At 54.7% G+C, this 16205-nt stretch overlaps 2 protein-coding genes across 8 annotated transcripts in view; one reads left to right on the top strand and one right to left on the bottom strand.

Annotated features, from left to right (window-relative positions):
* Positions 1-1046: 1046 nt before the first annotated feature.
* SLC25A45 (solute carrier family 25 member 45) lies at positions 1047-8578 on the bottom strand. Of its 4 annotated transcripts, none has more exons than XM_077822816.1 (7): positions 8285-8578; positions 5090-5157; positions 4296-4339; positions 3567-3638; positions 3096-3281; positions 2532-2799; positions 1047-2241 (listed from the first exon to the last, which is right to left on the bottom strand). In XM_077822816.1, the coding sequence occupies exons 2-7, from the start codon at positions 5124-5126 to the stop codon at positions 1973-1975; spliced, it is 876 nt and encodes a 291-aa protein (XP_077678942.1). In that variant the 5' UTR covers positions 5127-5157; positions 8285-8578; the 3' UTR covers positions 1047-1972. The 4 variants fall into 4 exon arrangements, with proteins under 4 accessions (XP_077678942.1, XP_077678943.1, XP_077678945.1 ...); XM_077822817.1 differs by lacking the exon at positions 8285-8578 and adding an exon at positions 5728-5988; XM_077822819.1 differs by lacking the exon at positions 3096-3281.
* Positions 8579-8684: 106 nt separating this feature from the next.
* The window catches only part of FRMD8 (FERM domain containing 8), a 40676-nt gene continuing 33155 nt past the window's right edge, over positions 8685-16205 (top strand). For 3 of the 4 annotated variants that reach the window (XM_077821301.1, XM_077821302.1, XM_077821300.1), the window contains exons 1-6: positions 8685-8763; positions 9539-9623; positions 10625-10792; positions 13610-13711; positions 14153-14211; positions 15799-15965. In XM_077821301.1, coding sequence (XP_077677427.1) covers positions 8758-8763; positions 9539-9623; positions 10625-10792; positions 13610-13711; positions 14153-14211; positions 15799-15965 — 587 coding nt within the window. In that variant the 5' untranslated portion in view covers positions 8685-8757. Of the gene's footprint in view, positions 8764-9520; positions 9624-10624; positions 10793-13609; positions 13712-14152; positions 14212-15798; positions 15966-16205 lie in introns of those variants that run through there. The other variant, XM_077821299.1, reaches the window with a different exon arrangement.

Raw genomic sequence — 16205 nt, 5'->3', positions numbered from 1 at the left:
AAAATGGGTGTTTACCACTACAAAAGGTTTTCTCTCCCCCCACCCCACTCTCCTGCTGGTAATAGCTTATCTAAAGGGATCACTCTCCTTACAATGCATATGATAATCAAGGTGGGCCATTTACAGCACAAATCCAGGGTTTAACAAGAACGTCTGGGGGTGGGGGGTAGGAAAAAACAAGGGGAAATAGGTTACCTTGCATAATGACTTAGCCACTCCCAGTCCCTATTCAAGCATGAGTTAATTGTATCCAATTTGCAAATGAATTCCAATTCAACAGTCTCTCGCTGGAGTCTGGTTTTGAAGTTTGTGCTGGAAATGGCCCACCTTGATTATCATATGCATTGTAAGGAGAGAGATCACTTTTTAGATAAGCTATTACCAACAGGAGAGTGGGGTGGGGGGAGAGAAAACCTTTTGTAGTGGTAAACACCCATTTTTTCATGGTTTGTATGTACAAGAACATCTTCTGTATTTTCCACAGTATGCATCTGATGAAGTGAGCTGTAGCTCACGAAAGCTTATGCTCAAATAAATTGGTTAGTCTCTAAGGTGCCACAAGTACTCCTTTTCTTTTTGTGAATACAGACTAACATGGCTGTTACTCTGAAATCTGTGAACTTTGGGGCATGTCCCTTTCCTGCTTTGCACCTTAGGCTCTAACCATGAAACTCCAACAGAGTTAGGAATGGGATGTCCAATCCTGGCCTGGCTTTCCCTCCCGTGCAGTGCAGTGAGCTGTGCCATTCAGGGAGGATTGTCCCTCCTGTGCAGCAGCGAAGGAATCCGTTGCCACGTTGTTGGCTTGCATTTCCTGAGATGTACCCCAGGAGGATGGGAGCAGCCAGAGGGGCCACAGGGAGCTGGCAAGGACAGGGACCTGCCTCTCCGATTTTTCCCCCCCCCCCTCACCCCCACGGCAGTAAATGAGCTGGGAAGCCTCTACTGTTCCATCACATCTATGGCAAAGACCCAGCCCTCCAGGTATTGTGGCAAAGAGCTTGTATTAGGGATCTTCTGAGCGCTTGGTAGAGAGTGGGGTCTAGTGGGTTACAGCTAAAAATCACAGAGCAGGGAGTTAGGCCACCTGGGGGTTTTCTGCCAGCTCTAGGAGGGGAGTGGGGTGTGGTGGGTTAGAGCAGGGGTGACAGGACTCCTAGCTTCAATTCCTGACTCTGGGGCTATTGTCTAATAGGTTTAGCTTGCCTCCCTTGGTCCCTGCACATTGCAGCCTGCTCCAGGGTGGCGGTGGCAGGGTCTCTATGCCTGTCAGACTGGGCCAACAGCAGAGAGTTTGCTGACTGAGTATTAAGTAGAATTTTGGTTGCTAGGGAAATGCTGCTATAGCTGGGTAAGGAGAAATCCTCCTACTCCTAGAACTCCTTCCCCCACACTGCTCTGCCTATGGCCCCTCCTTTCCCCCACATGCACCACTGGGCCCCACTCCCCTCCCAGAGCTGGGAAAAGAACCCAGCAGTCCTGACTCCCACTCTAGTCCTAGATCTGGCATAGAACCCAGGAGGCCTCACTGGTGACTCTGTGTTTTTTAGCAGCATGACCATTCCTCCCGCTCTCGCGCGCACACTCACTCACTCTCTCTCCTCTTCCCCTACCCCCTAGACGAGCTCCTCAGTTCTCATTCCCTCTCTTTCATCCCCAGCTCCCAAGTCACTAACCCTCCCCACCACTGCCAGGCAGTTCCTCTCCCCGAGGTGCTAAGATGCATGGAAAGTGGGGAGAACCAACGTCACTCAGGACATTTGAATCTAGGACACAGCCTAACCTTGGGGGATAGACTGTAGGAGGGGTGATCCTGCCTTGCTCTTGCAGTCGGTGCTGACCTCCATGCCCCAGCACAACGCCGGGGGCACTCTGCTGAAGGGCTCAGTAGGGGGTGCTCTCCCCTGGCAGTCAGTGCTGGCTCCCAGTGTGGTGATGGGGGGGAATGATGCTGCAGGGAGCAGGGTGGGGCTTAGCGGATGAGTTTCAGGATGTTCTCGTAGCTCAAGAAGGTCACCGCGTTGACAGGGAAGGCACGGATGCTGTTCAGGGCAAGGCCCTTTAGGAAAACCTGGGGTCCCTCATGCCGAACGCTGATGCGGATGCAATCCAAGACCCCGTGGTAGGACACTCCCTTCACCCCGTCCATCTGGAGCCGGGCTTTGATCACATCCATGGGCGTGGCTAAGGCCCAGGAGACTGCACCAGCACAGCCCCCAGCTATGAAAACTGTCATCGGGCCTGGGAGCAAAGGGAAGAGAGTTAGGGCTTAACTACAGGAGAGGCAGGGCTTGGCAGGGGCCATTACTGCTCAGTCAGTGCTGTCCCCAGGGCAGTGGTTGGGGTTGGTTGTTCAACACCTGTCAGTTTCCACCCAAGCAGTGGCTGCATTATAGCACTGTGTGCAAAGATCTGTCTTAATTGTCTTTGGCCCATCAAAGTACTCACATTACACAACAGGAATCCCAGTTCCCTACAGTCTCTTCCCCCGGCAAGATGGATAGCCCCCTCCAGTCCACTTCCCCTCTCACCCGGTTCTCTCCCCGGTGCTGTCACAGCCCGGCACAGGCTGACGTAGGTGAGGAAGTAGACGGGCATAGTGGGTGTATCTCGCAGCACCAGGGCCCAGGTGCCCCGGAACAGGCCCAGTACCCCCTCCTCACGGAATATGCAGGCACCACAGTGCACCGGGCCCCGGTACTGGGCTCCAGGGCCCCCCACTGGACTCCTCAGCCCATAGGAGTGAGTCTGGTTCTGCAGCCGAACTTTGATCAGGTCAACAGGAGCCAGGACCATGGCCTGAGATTGGGGTGCGGGGGAGGGAATGGGGGAAAAAATGAGTCCCCTGGTTAGTTTCTTAAGGGAAAATACTGACATGCAATAGAGAACCCCAAGTGTCCTAGCTCCCAGCCCTGCTTGCTCTAACCCACTTCGACCCCACTGCCCTTCCCTGAGCTGGGATAGAACCCAAAAGTCTTGACTCCCAGCTCCCCCCTGCTCTAACCACTGGACCCAACTCCCTTCCTCTACCAGAGGTAGGGCTAGAAGCCAGGAGTTCTGCTCTCTTTCCCCCCATGAGCTGCCTGGTCCCTCACCTGCATCAGGCCGGAGAAGCTGCCAGCAGTGAGGACATGGGCGTAGCTGGGGGAGTTGGCACGGTGTTCGTGGTGGTGGGTGGCACTCAGGTACAGCAGGGCATTGCTGTAGGCCCCAAACATCACTGAGTTGACCAGGGCCACGCTCAGCAGTGGGAAACTCATCCCCTTAAAGAAGCCTAGGACCTGCAAGGCAAAGGGCGCCATGGTGGGATCAATGCCAGCCCTAGGCGTATGTGGCTCACGGCTCGGTGTGAGCCATGGTGAGAGTGTGATTGGGGGACCCCTCCCCAAAAGCTGACACCCATGCGTAAACGCACACGCTGCTCCCCGTAGCATATGGTATGGGGGGGAGGGGCTGATCTCTGTCAGGGGCAGATGTGCAGCCCCCAGCACGAGGAGGGCCTCTGAGCTTGGGCCAGGGTCTCTTGGCATTGCCCTAATACAAATAATAAACATGCTGCCGCAAACCGTTTCATTGCGGTATGTTTTGATCACGCAGTCCAGGATCCCCCGATAGCCAGACTGCGTCTGCAGCCGCACCTGGAATGAGACACCATCTTTAAGCGAAGAATTTGCAGAGAAATATTAACAGCAGCAGTTTATGCAAAGGCCAAAGTCCTCCTCAGAGGCATTTGGAGGTAGCATTTTCTAGCAGATGGGACTGTGGCCTGGGACTTAGGACGCCTGGCTTCTGCTCACAGCTTTGGCAGGAGAGTGGGGTCTCGCGAATTAAAGCTGTGGGGGTTGGTGCTGGGGGTCAAGACTCCTGGGTTCTATTCCTGGTTCTGCCATTGAGTTGGGCAAGTCCCTGTCTGTGCCTCTATTTCCCCTCCCAGCTTGTCTACTCAGACTGTGGACTCTTGTGGGGAGGGATTCTCTCACTGTGGGTCTGTGCAGTGCCTCTCCTGATGGGTGGAGGGGACCTGATCTCATGGGAGGAGGAGGGTCTGTGTAGTGCCTGGCCTGATAGGGGGGCCTGAATTCCGGCAGGGAGGGTCTGTGGAAACAAAGGCCCACCATAATAAGAAATAAATGAGTTAAAATAGCTATTGCTTGCCCTTTGAGGTGCTGGACACTGCTCTGAGCTAGCCAGTTCCCCAGCAGGGACATATCTCCTCATCCTATCTATAGGAGAGAAGTTTTCCCTGTCCCTTCCCACCCCCTATCCCCCTACAGCAGTACCAGCTTCATATTCACCTTCACTGTGTCCACTGGGTGCCCCAAGGCCAGACCCACAGCTCCTGTGTCCAAAGAAAAAACAAGTTGGTTGGAAATTAGAACCCGCCACTGTCCCGGTAATGAGAATGGAACCCAGGAGTCCTGACTTCCCAGGCCTGCTGCTGTAACTCAGTAGGCCTACCCTCTACGGGCTAGGAATAGGACCCAGGGCTCTTTTTCCTGGAGATCCTAATGCTGCCGGCAAATGTTAAAATGGTTGAAAAGAACACAGACCCCCAGTGCGAGACAGGGCTTGATTATTTTTAACTCCCTTGTTAATGAGCGACTGGGAACTGTCACATCTTTTTCAGCAAAAATAACCTGAATTTGGCATTTAAATTCCACTCTTTAAATTGAGGAGGGCAGCCAGCCTTGTCATTATGAAGCTAGACTGGGATTCAGGGAACCTGGTTTCATTCCCTGCTCTGCTACTGCCTCCCTGGGTGATCTTGGGCAAGTCACTTCCCTGCTCTGCCTCAGTTTTCCCCTCTATAAAGGGGGCAGAATAATCTTTCCTTTGTCTATTAATTTAGATTATAAATTCTTTGGGGGCAAAAACTGTCTCATTAGGTGTTTGTGCAGTGCCCGGCACAATAGGGGCCCTAGTCTCAGTTGGCAGGGTCTGTGCAGCACTTAGCCTGGCGAGAGGGGGTCCTCAGTCTCATCTGGGGTCTGTGCAGCCCCTGGCACGACAGGGTCTTGACTCTGAGCGGCAGGGACGTGTGTCTGCGCAGCGCCCAGGAGGGTGGGAATTGGATCCTTCTCATTCTTACCTGAAATCCAGCCAGCCACAAACTCCTCCACGGGCATGGTGAGTAGAGCGCAGGGACTGTACAGGGTTCTGGGTAAGGAGAAAGATCTGGTCAAAGTTAATCCATTTAATCCCTAACTCATCCTCCTGGGTGCTTCAATCTTTAACTTGATTCTCCCCAGCGCTATGAATTGCCCTTTTCCCAACAGCAGTGCCCAGGGGCATGCGGGAAAATGGAAAAGTAGGAAATTAAGCAGGAGTTACCATGCAGAGTTAGGGTAACTGGGGAAACTCAACTGGTGCAGTATCTCACTGAGGTTAAGGGTTGGATCCACCAGCTGGTCTGGTTGCTCTCCCCCTGGGGCCTGTCCTCCACCAAAGGGACTAGCGCTCCAGGGGCCCCCTCTCAGGGCTGGATTTTCTAAAGCCCTCCACACACTTAGATGCTGAATTGAATTCAAGCTGTGCCGTTTTGGAAAACAACTCTCACCTCAGGAAGACTCCCAGACCGAGAGAGAAGTGCAACGCCTGCTTTCTAGGATGGCTGCAGTCGTAAGTGGCTTATGACGGGTTAGTAAATGACCGTGGCCTGTGCTGAGCATGTTCTGGGATGGGACTTTCTAAAGGCTGGATTCTGCCAAGGCCTGTTCGGGCACTTACTGGGAGGCATTTGGACCCAGATCCTCACAACAATGGAGGCACCCAACTCGTGGAGGCACAGTTGCAATCAGGAACACAGGGGGGGTGTTTTGGCTTTCCTCTGACACATTGGAGATCACCTACAGCTGGAGCAGGGATAACAGGTAATGGGGCCTGTGCTCTGAGGTTTCTCTGTTGTAGATGGCTGGAGGGTGGGTCTTGTTCAGGGTCCATCTGATCACCTGATTTGACAATGGGCAGGAATTCCCCTCCTGCCCTGGTCACAGTGGCAGGGACCTTTTGCCTTCCTCTGCAGCATGAGGCATGGGGCAGCTGTTGCGCTCATCAAGGTCTTACTTAATCAATCCCCGCATAACACCAGAGACGCTGGTTCTTGCCTGTTCTCTGCTTGGGGCTCACAACCCCTTCAGTCAGGGCTGGGCAAACTTTTTGGCCCGAGGGTCACATCTGGGAATAGAAATTGTATGGCGGGCCATGAATGGTCATGAAATTGGGGTTGGGGTGTGGAAGGGGGCGAGGGCTCCGGGGTGGGGCCAGAAATGAGGAGTTCAGGGTCTGGGAGGGAGCTCTGGGCTGGGGCGGGGGTGAGGGCTCTGGCTGGGGGTGTGAGCTCTGGGATGGGGCTGGGGATGAGGAGTTTGGGGTGTAGGAAGGTGCTCTGGACTGGGACCGAGGGATTCAGAGGTTGGGAGGGGGATCAGGGCTGTGGCCGGGGGTTGGGGTGCAGGAAGGGTGCAGGCTCTGGCTGGGGGTGTGGGCTCTGAGGTGGGGCTGGGGATGAGGGGCTTGGGGTGCAGGAGGGTGCTCCGGGCTGGGATCGAGGGGTTCGGAGGGCAGGAGGGGGATCAGGGCTGGGGTAGGGGGTTGGGGTGTGGGGAGAAGCTTAGCAGTGCAGGCTCCTGGTTGTACTTACCTCAAGCAGCTCCCAGAAGCAGCGACATGTCCCTTCTCCAGCTCCTATGCAGAGGCGTGGCCAGGTGACACTGCACACTGCCCCATCCGCAGGCACCTCCCCTGCAGCTCCCATTGGACTGCTGGGGGGGGCCATTGGAGCGGGATCCTTGGTGTGCGTAGGAGCCAGAGGGGGGCCATGCCACAGCTTCCGGGAGCTGCGTGGAGTGGCCCCCGACCCTTCACCCGAGCTGGAGTGGGTCAAGTCCCAGACCCTGCTCCCCAGCAGGAGCTTGAGAGCTAGCTTAAAATGGCTGGTGGGTGGTAGTTTGCCCACTTCTGCCTTAAGCTCTTGAGGGTGGAAATACTAAAGTCATTGGGCTCAACCTACAACTGTCTGGGTGAAGTTTAATGTCCTGGGATATTCAGAAGGTCAGACAAGATGATCTAATGATGCCATCTGCCCTTAACCTCTGAGACCCTAGACATCACTCCCCTCCCAGAGCTGGGGATGAAACCCAGGAGTCCTGACTCCCAGCCCCCCTGCTTTAACCACTGTACCCCCTCCTCTCCCACAGTCAGAGACAGAAAGCTTGCCTCCCCCCCCCACCACCCTGACAAAGGATGGTGTGGGGTTAAAGAGCCAGCACCGTTTTTCCTAGCCAGGATGAAAGCAGCTTCCACAATCCCAGGCCATGCCTCCATCCCAGCACCAGCCAGCTGCCTTTGCAAACCTTTCCTCTCCCCCTAAGCCAGGGCCCTGAACAAGTTTGCAGCACACGCACGCGGAGTATGCACTGGGGCCCTAAGAGCGAGCTGTATGCATAGACCGCCCTAACACCTGGTGCAGTAGCCCTTAGCAGCTAACCCTCCTCTCTGCACCCCACGGGCAGATTTACCCCACGGGGCTGGGGGGGGGGGGGCACAGCTCAGCCAGAAACCAAATCTCAGTGACAGCAACCCGGATTATAGTTGATTATAGACATGCGCAGAAAAAGAACGAACAGTAACCATCGTATCAAAGGTTTCAGAGTAGGAGCCGTGTTGGTCTGTATCTGCAAAAAGAACAGGAGGACTTGGGGCACCTTAGAGACGAACCCATTTATTTGAGCATCAGCTTTCATGAGCTACAGCTCACACCAATGAAGTGAGCTGTAGCCCACGAAAGCTTATGCTCAAATAAATGGGTTCGTCTCTAAGGTGCCACCAGTCCTCCTGTTCTTTTTTCGTCATGTCAAACTACCAGTAGAGGGAAGCAGACACCTACTTAAATGCACTCGTTGTTTAGGGTAGGCTCTGAAGGCCCTAACTGAGATCCGAGTCCCCATTACGCCCCGTTAATCTTGACTGAGAGCAGGGTATGGCCCATGCTGTGCTAGGCGCTGCATGGACCCTGACTCAGGGGCCCCACTTGGCCAGGTGCCATGCAGACCCGCAGTGAGAGCAGGGCGGTGCAGCTCAGCCCCTGACGGAGCTCGTGGCCCACGTCCGCTCGGGTGCGGCACAAACCCTGACCCAGATCAGGGCCCCGGCGAGCTACACCCACACGGTGAGAGGCCGTCCCTGTCCCAAACTGCTCACAGCCTGACAAACGAAGGGTGGGAGGGGAAACAGAGGCCGTGGGCGGGACAGAGGCTGAGCCGCGGGCCAAGCGGGGAGTACTCACCCCTGTGCCTGCGTGTGATCCTTGCCCCGTGAGCGGACGCCTTCGGCGGGGCGACTGGGTGCATCTGGCTGCCCCCCAGCGCGGTGGATCGCCCGCTGCAGCCCCTGCCGCAGCGCCGGCCCGTGTACCTGCCCCCTCCCCCCGTTGGCAGCGCTGGCTCTGACGGGTTACAAATTCAGTGTTGGGCTTGGGGGGCCAGCTTAGAACCTCGGCACCATAAACCTGCCCGGCACCAGGGCAACCTTTACACGGAGCCATAAACCTCCCCGGCCGCTCGCTAGAATTCCGGTGCGGGCGCCGCCGTCAACCGTCGGGCTCGGCGAGGCGAGTCTCCGTGACGTCACGCAGCCAGCGGCGGGCGGGGATTGGGCGGGACATCCCTTCCTCCAGCTTCCGCGGCCCGCGGTGCTTCCAGCGGCACAGACCCCAGCAGGGAGCGGGAGAGATTCGGGCGGGCGGCGAGTGACGGCGCCATGGAGGTAAGAGGGGGCTTGAGAGGAGGTCCCCTGGGGCTTTCCAGGGGTCTGGGCTGCCCTCCACACAAGGGATTCCCCAGGCTTCCCGCTCTGGGGCCCCGCACCCCCTCCCACCCCAGGGACCCTGCACCCCTCCCCGCCACGGACCCTCTGCCCCTCCCTCCCAGTGTCCCGCACTCCCTCCAACCCAAGAGACCCTATGTCCTTCCCCCGCACCGCTCTCACACTCGAGACCCTCTGCCCCCCCTGCTGTGGGGACCTGCACCCCTCCTCCTTGATCCAGCTCCCGCTCTGGTCCTGCATCCCCTCTTCAGAGGGCCATGTGGACCCCCTCACACACACCTATCTAGAGGGCTCCCAGCCTGGGGCTCTGCATGCCCCGCAAGGATCTTTCCCGACCCCGGGATATCCCTGGGTTCCCCCCAAGGGGACTCCCTGCCTCCCCCCTCATCCACTATCCCCCCCCCCAAAGGGTCTCCCAGTGCTGCTAAGATACCCAACTAGTGGGCCCTTACACTTCTAGCTGGAGGCCCCTATCCCCCTACTTGGGTCCAGGAACCCCCCTCCCCCACACCAGCCCAGGTTCCCCAGTGCCTAGCTCCCATCTATGCTCTCCTCGAAGCCCCTGGAGCTGCCTGCTCTCACCACTGGGATGTTTAGCCCAGTGTGTGTCTTCCCCCCCCCTCCAAAAAAACCCCACCTCTGTCTGGGGGTGTCTCTCTTGGTAACACCCCCCATCATGGTCTGAAACCCGCCCCCCATGTTTGTGTGTCTGCAGATGGAAAGAGCAGATGGGGCTGCTGTCCCCCCGAGCTCGGCAGATCGCTCCCACCGAAGCAGCATCTCCTCCATGTGTGCCCGATGTAGGTGACATTTGGAAGGCGGGTGGTGTCTCTTAGAGGAGAGTGGGGTCTGGTGGATTCAGGGCAGGGATTGGGAGCTAGGACTCCTGGGTTCTTTTCCCAGCTCTGGGAAGGGCTCTAGACTGGGGGGTGTTGGGGCAGAGAGGCAAGACTCTTGGGTTCTGTCCCAAACTTTGGGATTGGATTTACTAGAGTGTCTCACACTTCGTAACTTGTGTAGGCTGAACTTATTATGCACCCTGGGCTCCTTGTGTCCCTCCATTTCCACATCTCCTGTTCTCCCCAGCTCCCTGTATGCAATGCCCCCATCCCCCTCTATTTCAGGGACTCCCTGCAACCCCATTTCCTTTTTCTCCTATGCCGGGGCCGTATATGGCCTCCCATTTCTCCCTTTCCCGTTTTTGTGACTTTTTTTTCACCAAGTTCTATAGGGATCTGCCAAGAATATTACTGGAAATTTTGGAGCGACTCAGATGTAGCGTTCAAAAGCTACCATGTTACAGATAGAGAAATGCCCTGGAGTTGAACATAAAGGTTGATGTAAGCCAGCTCTTGGGCCTCTGTTGAGTCAGCTGTGTCATGGCTACAGCAGGTCAGGACTTTTTCCATGCACTGTTTATCACCCAAAGATGCAACTTTGTCAAAACCAAAACTGTTCATGAAACAGGGTTGGTTTTGACAAATCTCTGAGCTGAAAAACTTTTGGAAAAATAAAGAATTTTGCGGTTAAGTAACAGGCTGTGTTGTCTTTTTTGAACCAGAGAGTTCTGGGGATTTGAGTCAAAATGATGTGGTGTTTGGAAATTTTAGCAAATATAGATTTAAAAAGATCAAAATTGAAATACATCAAAACTGATCTGGACTGAAAATTTTTTCAACTCTTTGGTTTGTGAAAATTTTCATGTTTTTGACTTTTTATCTTAGTTTGGGAAGGAAAATGTTTTGAGGTATCAAAAACTTTTATGAAACAGGAAAACTATGACCCTCTGCTCTCCTCTTAGCACTGGATGTCCTGGTATATCTGATCGATGACACTGCGGTGCAGCTGAGTGTGGACAATCTAATGTCTGTCACTGTGCATGAGCTACATCGCATCGTCCGGGACGCCCTGCAGCTTCCTGAGTGTGCCATGGAAGTCTTCTCCCTGTGGCTCATCTCTCCCTTGCTTGGTAAGGTGCTTGGTTCATTGTCATGATCTCTTATGCTACACCCCCTCCTATCACCCAGGGAGGCCTGTGCACAGCCTCCTGTACTGTTGCATTACCCAAGACTTTGCAAGGCTCATCACCCCCTTTTACAGGTGAAACTTAGGCACAGAGAGGGGAAGGGACTGGTCTGTGGTCATGTGTAGAGCCATTGGTGGAGCTGGCAATGGAACCCAGGGGTCCTGACTCCCAGTCCCCTCCCAGAGCAGGGAATGGAACCCAGAAATCTGGTTCCCAGCTCTGATCACTAAGCCACAGTCCCCTCCCATTGCTAGGGATAGAACCCAGGAGTCCTGACTCTCGGCCCAGTGCTCTACCTGCTGGACCTACTGTCCTCCCAGAGCTGGGCATAGAACCCAGGAGTCCTGACTCCTGGTCCTGTGCTGAAATCATTAGCCTGCCCTGTCTTTCCACTGACAAAGTATTTATCTGCTTCTCACTTCGCATTGTCTATTTCGGATGTAGTAAATGGTTGCTGTTTGATTTTGGATAGGTTGGCTGTTGTGTGACTCAGCCATTGTTTGTTAAAATAAATAAGGAATGAGGAAACTTCCTGTATCCATCCACCTGTGTTCCTAAATAGAGGTTCTGAAATGCTTTCTGTTCTAAACAGCCTCAGCTGTTAGAGGGGGTCGCATCTCTGTGGTGAGCGAGGGAACCCTGTATAAACATCACCCCAGAGGTGGCTGCATTTCAACTGTCATTAAAGCAACTGCTATGTTTGTAATAAAGTGCTTTTGGAATGCGGCTGTTGTTTATACAGAGGTCCCTCGGTGGGTTCTGAGGTACGGCTGCCCCTAGAGTGGGGTGCAGGGACTGTTTATACAGGAGTTCCTCACTGAGCATGTGATGTCACATTGATTTACTGTGATGAACACTAGTAACATTCCCTCTCTTGCACACTTACCGGACAATCATCTGCTTTAAGTGCAACCAGGAACTCTGTGTAAAAGTCCTTCAATTGGCTCTGCCTTGTGGGGCTTGAGCCCCCAGCCAGAGGGGTGTTATCAGGAACTGTTGAATGGCAGGCATTGGGTCAACCTGGGGCTGTTGATCCTGAGTCTTCCCAGCTGGGAGCATGTTGGGAGCAGAACGGAAACTTCCAAGGAGCATCCAGGCAAAATGAATCATTTCATGGCACTGTTCCAGCTAGCTTAGCTGTTGTTTTTGTCTCCTGGCTTACATCTGTTCCCTTATCTCCCATCAGCTTTCCGTCCCTAACACATCCCTGCTGTAACCTGTCAGATGTTCCTTGCTTACCCTCTCAGACGTCCCCCAGCCTGCTGGTTTTCATTAACCCTCTCCCGGTAATAGTCCCAGCAATGTCTGACTGTCTTCAAAACTTAGCATCTCAGGCTTTCTAGCAGATGCAATCAGTATTGCTGGGTTTGATGCCCTCCAATGTGAAGGGAGACTGGGAGTCAGGGCTCCTGGGTTCTTTCCCCAGCTCTGGGAGGGGCGTGGGGTCTAGTGGGTTAGAGCACGGAGCCTGGAAGCCAGCATTACTATTAGTACAAGCTGTTGCATCTGTCATTGGGGCTCAGTCTCTGTCTGGGTGCCTAGATGCTGTAACTAAGGCTAAGTTTTAGTCACGGGTATTTTTAGTAAAAGTCATGGACAGGTCACGGGCAGTAAACAAAAATTCACGGGGGGAGGAGCGGGCCATGGGTGCTTGGTGTGGGGGGGAAAGAGCCGCAGTGCACGGCCCGGGACCCCCGCTGGGGGGGAGGGGTGGCAGCACACAGCCCAGGAGTGGACCCGCGCTGGTGCTGGGGGGCATTCGGTGGCTGGCAGGCTCCTTACCCGGTTCTGCGCAGCTCCGCGGAAGCGGCCGGCATGTCCCTGCAGCTCCTAAGGGGAGGGAAGGCCAAGGGGTCTCCACGCTGAGTCTGCAGCTCCCATTGGCCAGGAATCGCAGCCAATGGAAGCTGTGGGGGCGGTGCCTGCAGGCAGGGGCAGCACACAGAGTCCCCTGGCCCCTCTGCCTAGGCACTGCTGGGACCTGCTGGCCGCTTCTGGGGAGCCCCCCTGAGGTAAGCACTGCACCCCAACTCCCTGCCCCAGCACTGAGCCCCCCTCCCACAGCCTGACTGACACACAGCCTTAGCTATGCCGACTGGTGCACTATAAAGAACAGCAGTTCAGGAAGTTGGATATGCTTCAGATCAATGAGTTTTTGGGGTGTGGTTTTCCATCTGCCAGTCTCCGTTGCCACCTGTGCGTCTGCTGCTCTTGGTTAGCAGCACCGTCTCCCCCTGTGGCATCCCAACCTGCTGTGCGGATGGCCTGCTTGGGACTCCAGTGGTCAGGAGCGCAGCTGTTACCCCTCCTCTGCCCCCTCTCCCAGGTCTGTGGGGACAGAGGGAGCATTCACAAGGTGGTGGGGGGCGTGTTTGAGTTCTCCCATCCCACACTGCATGCTGACTATCCCTGGACCCTGGCAGTGATGAATTTAGCAGGTGCTTGGAGGGCTGGTCTTTTATTTCTATGATGGTAGTGCCTAGAGGACCCAGGTGACAACAGGGCCTCTTTAGGGGGTGTACGTTATTGGTAGTATGACAGTAGTTCCTAGAGGTCTCAGCCAAGATTGGGGTCCCATTCTGGGGTGTGCGTTATTCATAGTACTGTGATTCTGTCCTGATGGCTGGGAGGAGAGTGGAGTGCAGTAGGTTAGAGCAGTGGCGGCTGGGAGCCAGGACTCCTGGGTTCCACAGTAATATTAATACCAACTTTGGGCTGTAGCTGATGCTCTGTTAGAGACTCTCTCTCTTTCTGTCTTAGAGGTGCAGCTGAAGCCGAAGCACCAGCCATACAAGGTGTGCCGCCAGTGGCAGGAGCTGCTCTTGCGTTTCACTGATTGCCGGGAGGATGAGATCATGCAGGGTGCGTGTGTGAAGCTTCCTCACTCCTTCCTGGCCTGCTGACACCCCCGCCTCGACCTTGGAATGCCCTCCTCCAATTGCTGAGCTCATACTGTCTGGCTTAGTTGTACAGAGGGGGGTGTACGCCAATGGCTAGAGCTGGGTGTGTGTGAAAAGAGCCAGGACTCCTAGGGGGATGTGGTCAAGTGGGTGAAAGGTTTGGGAGTTAGGAGTCATAGGTTCTAGTCCCAGCTGGGGGAGGGGGGGCATCTAGTGGGTTAGAGCAGGGAGTGGGAGTCTATCCCCAGTTGAGGGAGGGAGTCTAGTAGGATTGGTAGCTGGGATTCTGGGGTTCTCTTCCCAGATCTGGCCTGGCTGGCTTCCCAGTTTCCAGGAGGCAACGGTAAAGCAGATTCTTTTGGACCACATACATGTCTTTACTGGAGTCTCTTTCGTCTCCCAGATGAGCCTTCCCTGCAGTTCAGAAGGAATGTGTTTTTCTCGAAGAGACGGGAGCTGCAGGTGAGCACGTGGGTTCCTGTCTGAGTCTCCTCTGCTGGTGTCACTCACCTCTATGACTGTGTGGCAAGGCCTTTTGCATATTCATCAACTTCTTATTATTTAACCTCTGATTATCTGGGGAGTGAAGAGCCTAAACCCACAAGAGATGGGGTCCTCGGGAAATCCCAGCCTTGTCATTCGCAATTTCTGTTGCAGTAGCTATGCACGGGTGTCCCCTCCCTGGCAGCCCAGATCATGGCCCCTGTTGTGCCAGGCACCACACAGACCGTCCCCCAGACCACATCATGTGGGGCACTGCATGGGTAGATTTTGAGAGACAGTCCGAGAGATGGGGGATTATTTTTGCTGTTATACAAATGGGGAAACGGAAGCATAGAGAGGGAAGTGACTTGCCCAAGGTCACACAAACGAGTTGGTGGTAGAGCCAGGAACAGAACTCAGGTGTCCTGCGTCCCAATGCCGGGCCCTAAGACCATTCCTCCTACAAAAACATCTACTCTGTCTCTAGTCTTTTGTAAAATCTTGCTACGACCAACCTGGTGTTCTGGACTTTGTGTCGAACTGTGAAATCAGTCCCTCTGCCTCCTGCTCTGGTTCCTTAGGCCTCATCTACAGGGGAAAGTCACATTGGTTAACCACAGATTTAAGTTATAGCTGGTTTCAACTCCTGTGGAGATGCTGTAAATTCTGTTTAATTTAACTCTGTTCCCAGTGCCATGCACCGAAGCAGCTCAGTCTGTTCATTTTATTACGAAGCAGATTGAGAGAGGATCGGTTAGTGCGGGATATCTTCGTGGGGAGAAAAGCCCACGTGCCAAAAGGACAGAACTGGTCGGGAATTCGTCAATATGATTTTTGTTTGGAAAATGCCAGATTGTGGAAACCAAAACTCTGCAGAAACCCCTTTTGACGCATGTAGCACGGGAAACTTCTCCAGATCCGGGAGGGCCACCAAGAGAGGCAGGCCGGTAGGGCACTTTCCTGGGATGTGAGAAACCCAGGTTCAAGTCCTTGCTCTGTCAGATTTAAATTGGGAGCAGGGTATTGAACGTGGGTCCCCCACATTCCGGGTGAGTGCTTCCTGGTGGGGGGAGGGCATAAGAAATTTTGTAGGGTTTAGGTTTCATTCTCCCATCAGAACAAAAACAAATGTTGAAACTTAACAATTTTCCATGCAATGGAATTGCTTGCCAGCCGGCTCTGCTACAGGGCTCTGAACCTAGCAGAGAAAGGCAGAAGAGGAACCAATGGGTGGAAGTTGAAGCCAGACATGTTCCAACTAGAAATAAGGCACCGGTTTTTAACAGTGCAGGTGATTAACCACTGCAACGAACTCTCAAGGGGAGTGGCAGTCTCAATCTTTTGAAGCCATCCCATCGAGGCTGGAAGAGATCGATCGGAGACTGGGCTCAGTGCAGGGGTAGGTGGGTGAAATGTAATGGCCTGTGTCAGATGGGAGATGGGACTAGAGGATCAACTGAGCCCTTCTGGCCTGGAAATTAACCTCCTAGGCAGCCCAGCTTGAACCAGAGGTGGAACTGGAGCCACTGGCTGGCCTTTGCTTTGATCACACCCTTTGGCCCGCAGATCGAAAACGAGGCCGTCCTGCGGCTGCTCTACGAAGAGGCCAAGTTCAACATCCTGGAGGGACGTTATCCGTGTGACGTCGAGGATTGTGAGCAGCTGGGGGCCCTGGTCTGCAGGCTGCAGCTGGGTCCCTATGACCAGGACCAGCATACGGCCTGTGCCTTGAAGTAAGGGGGGGGGGGGGCGGGCATTGCAGGGGAAGAAGGGGAGGCATGGTCTAGAGCAGGGGTATCGGTCATCTGGAGGATCAGGCTTTTAACTGTGGGCCGGGGTATAAGCTCAGGCCTATGTACTCCCCCTTGGATGCCCAGTAGATCTCCCACTGGCCTTGGTGTGGGACTGGCCCTGGGAGCAAGGGGAGAGCAATCTTTATGCAGTTGCTAGGGGGCTGTACGCTTGGTAGCTTG

The sequence above is a fragment of the Eretmochelys imbricata genome, chromosome 7 (assembly GCF_965152235.1).
Source record: "Eretmochelys imbricata isolate rEreImb1 chromosome 7, rEreImb1.hap1, whole genome shotgun sequence".
Taxonomy (NCBI): Eukaryota; Metazoa; Chordata; order Testudines; family Cheloniidae; genus Eretmochelys; species Eretmochelys imbricata.
The sequence above is the reverse complement of the archived record's forward strand: the minus strand, read 5'-3'. Positions and strand labels throughout refer to the sequence as shown.

Coding starts and splice junctions, on each gene's coding strand:
- SLC25A45 (XM_077822816.1), bottom strand. CDS start 5,126: ATGCCCGTGGAGGAGTTTGTGGCTGGCTGGATTTCAG. Junction 4,340..5,089: donor TGTGGCTGGCTGGATTTCAG/GTAAGAATGAGA, acceptor CTTTGGACACAG/GAGCTGTGGGTCTGGCCTTG. Junction 3,282..3,566: donor AAACATACCGCAATGAAACG/GTTTGCGGCAGC, acceptor TTTGCCTTGCAG/GTCCTAGGCTTCTTTAAGGG.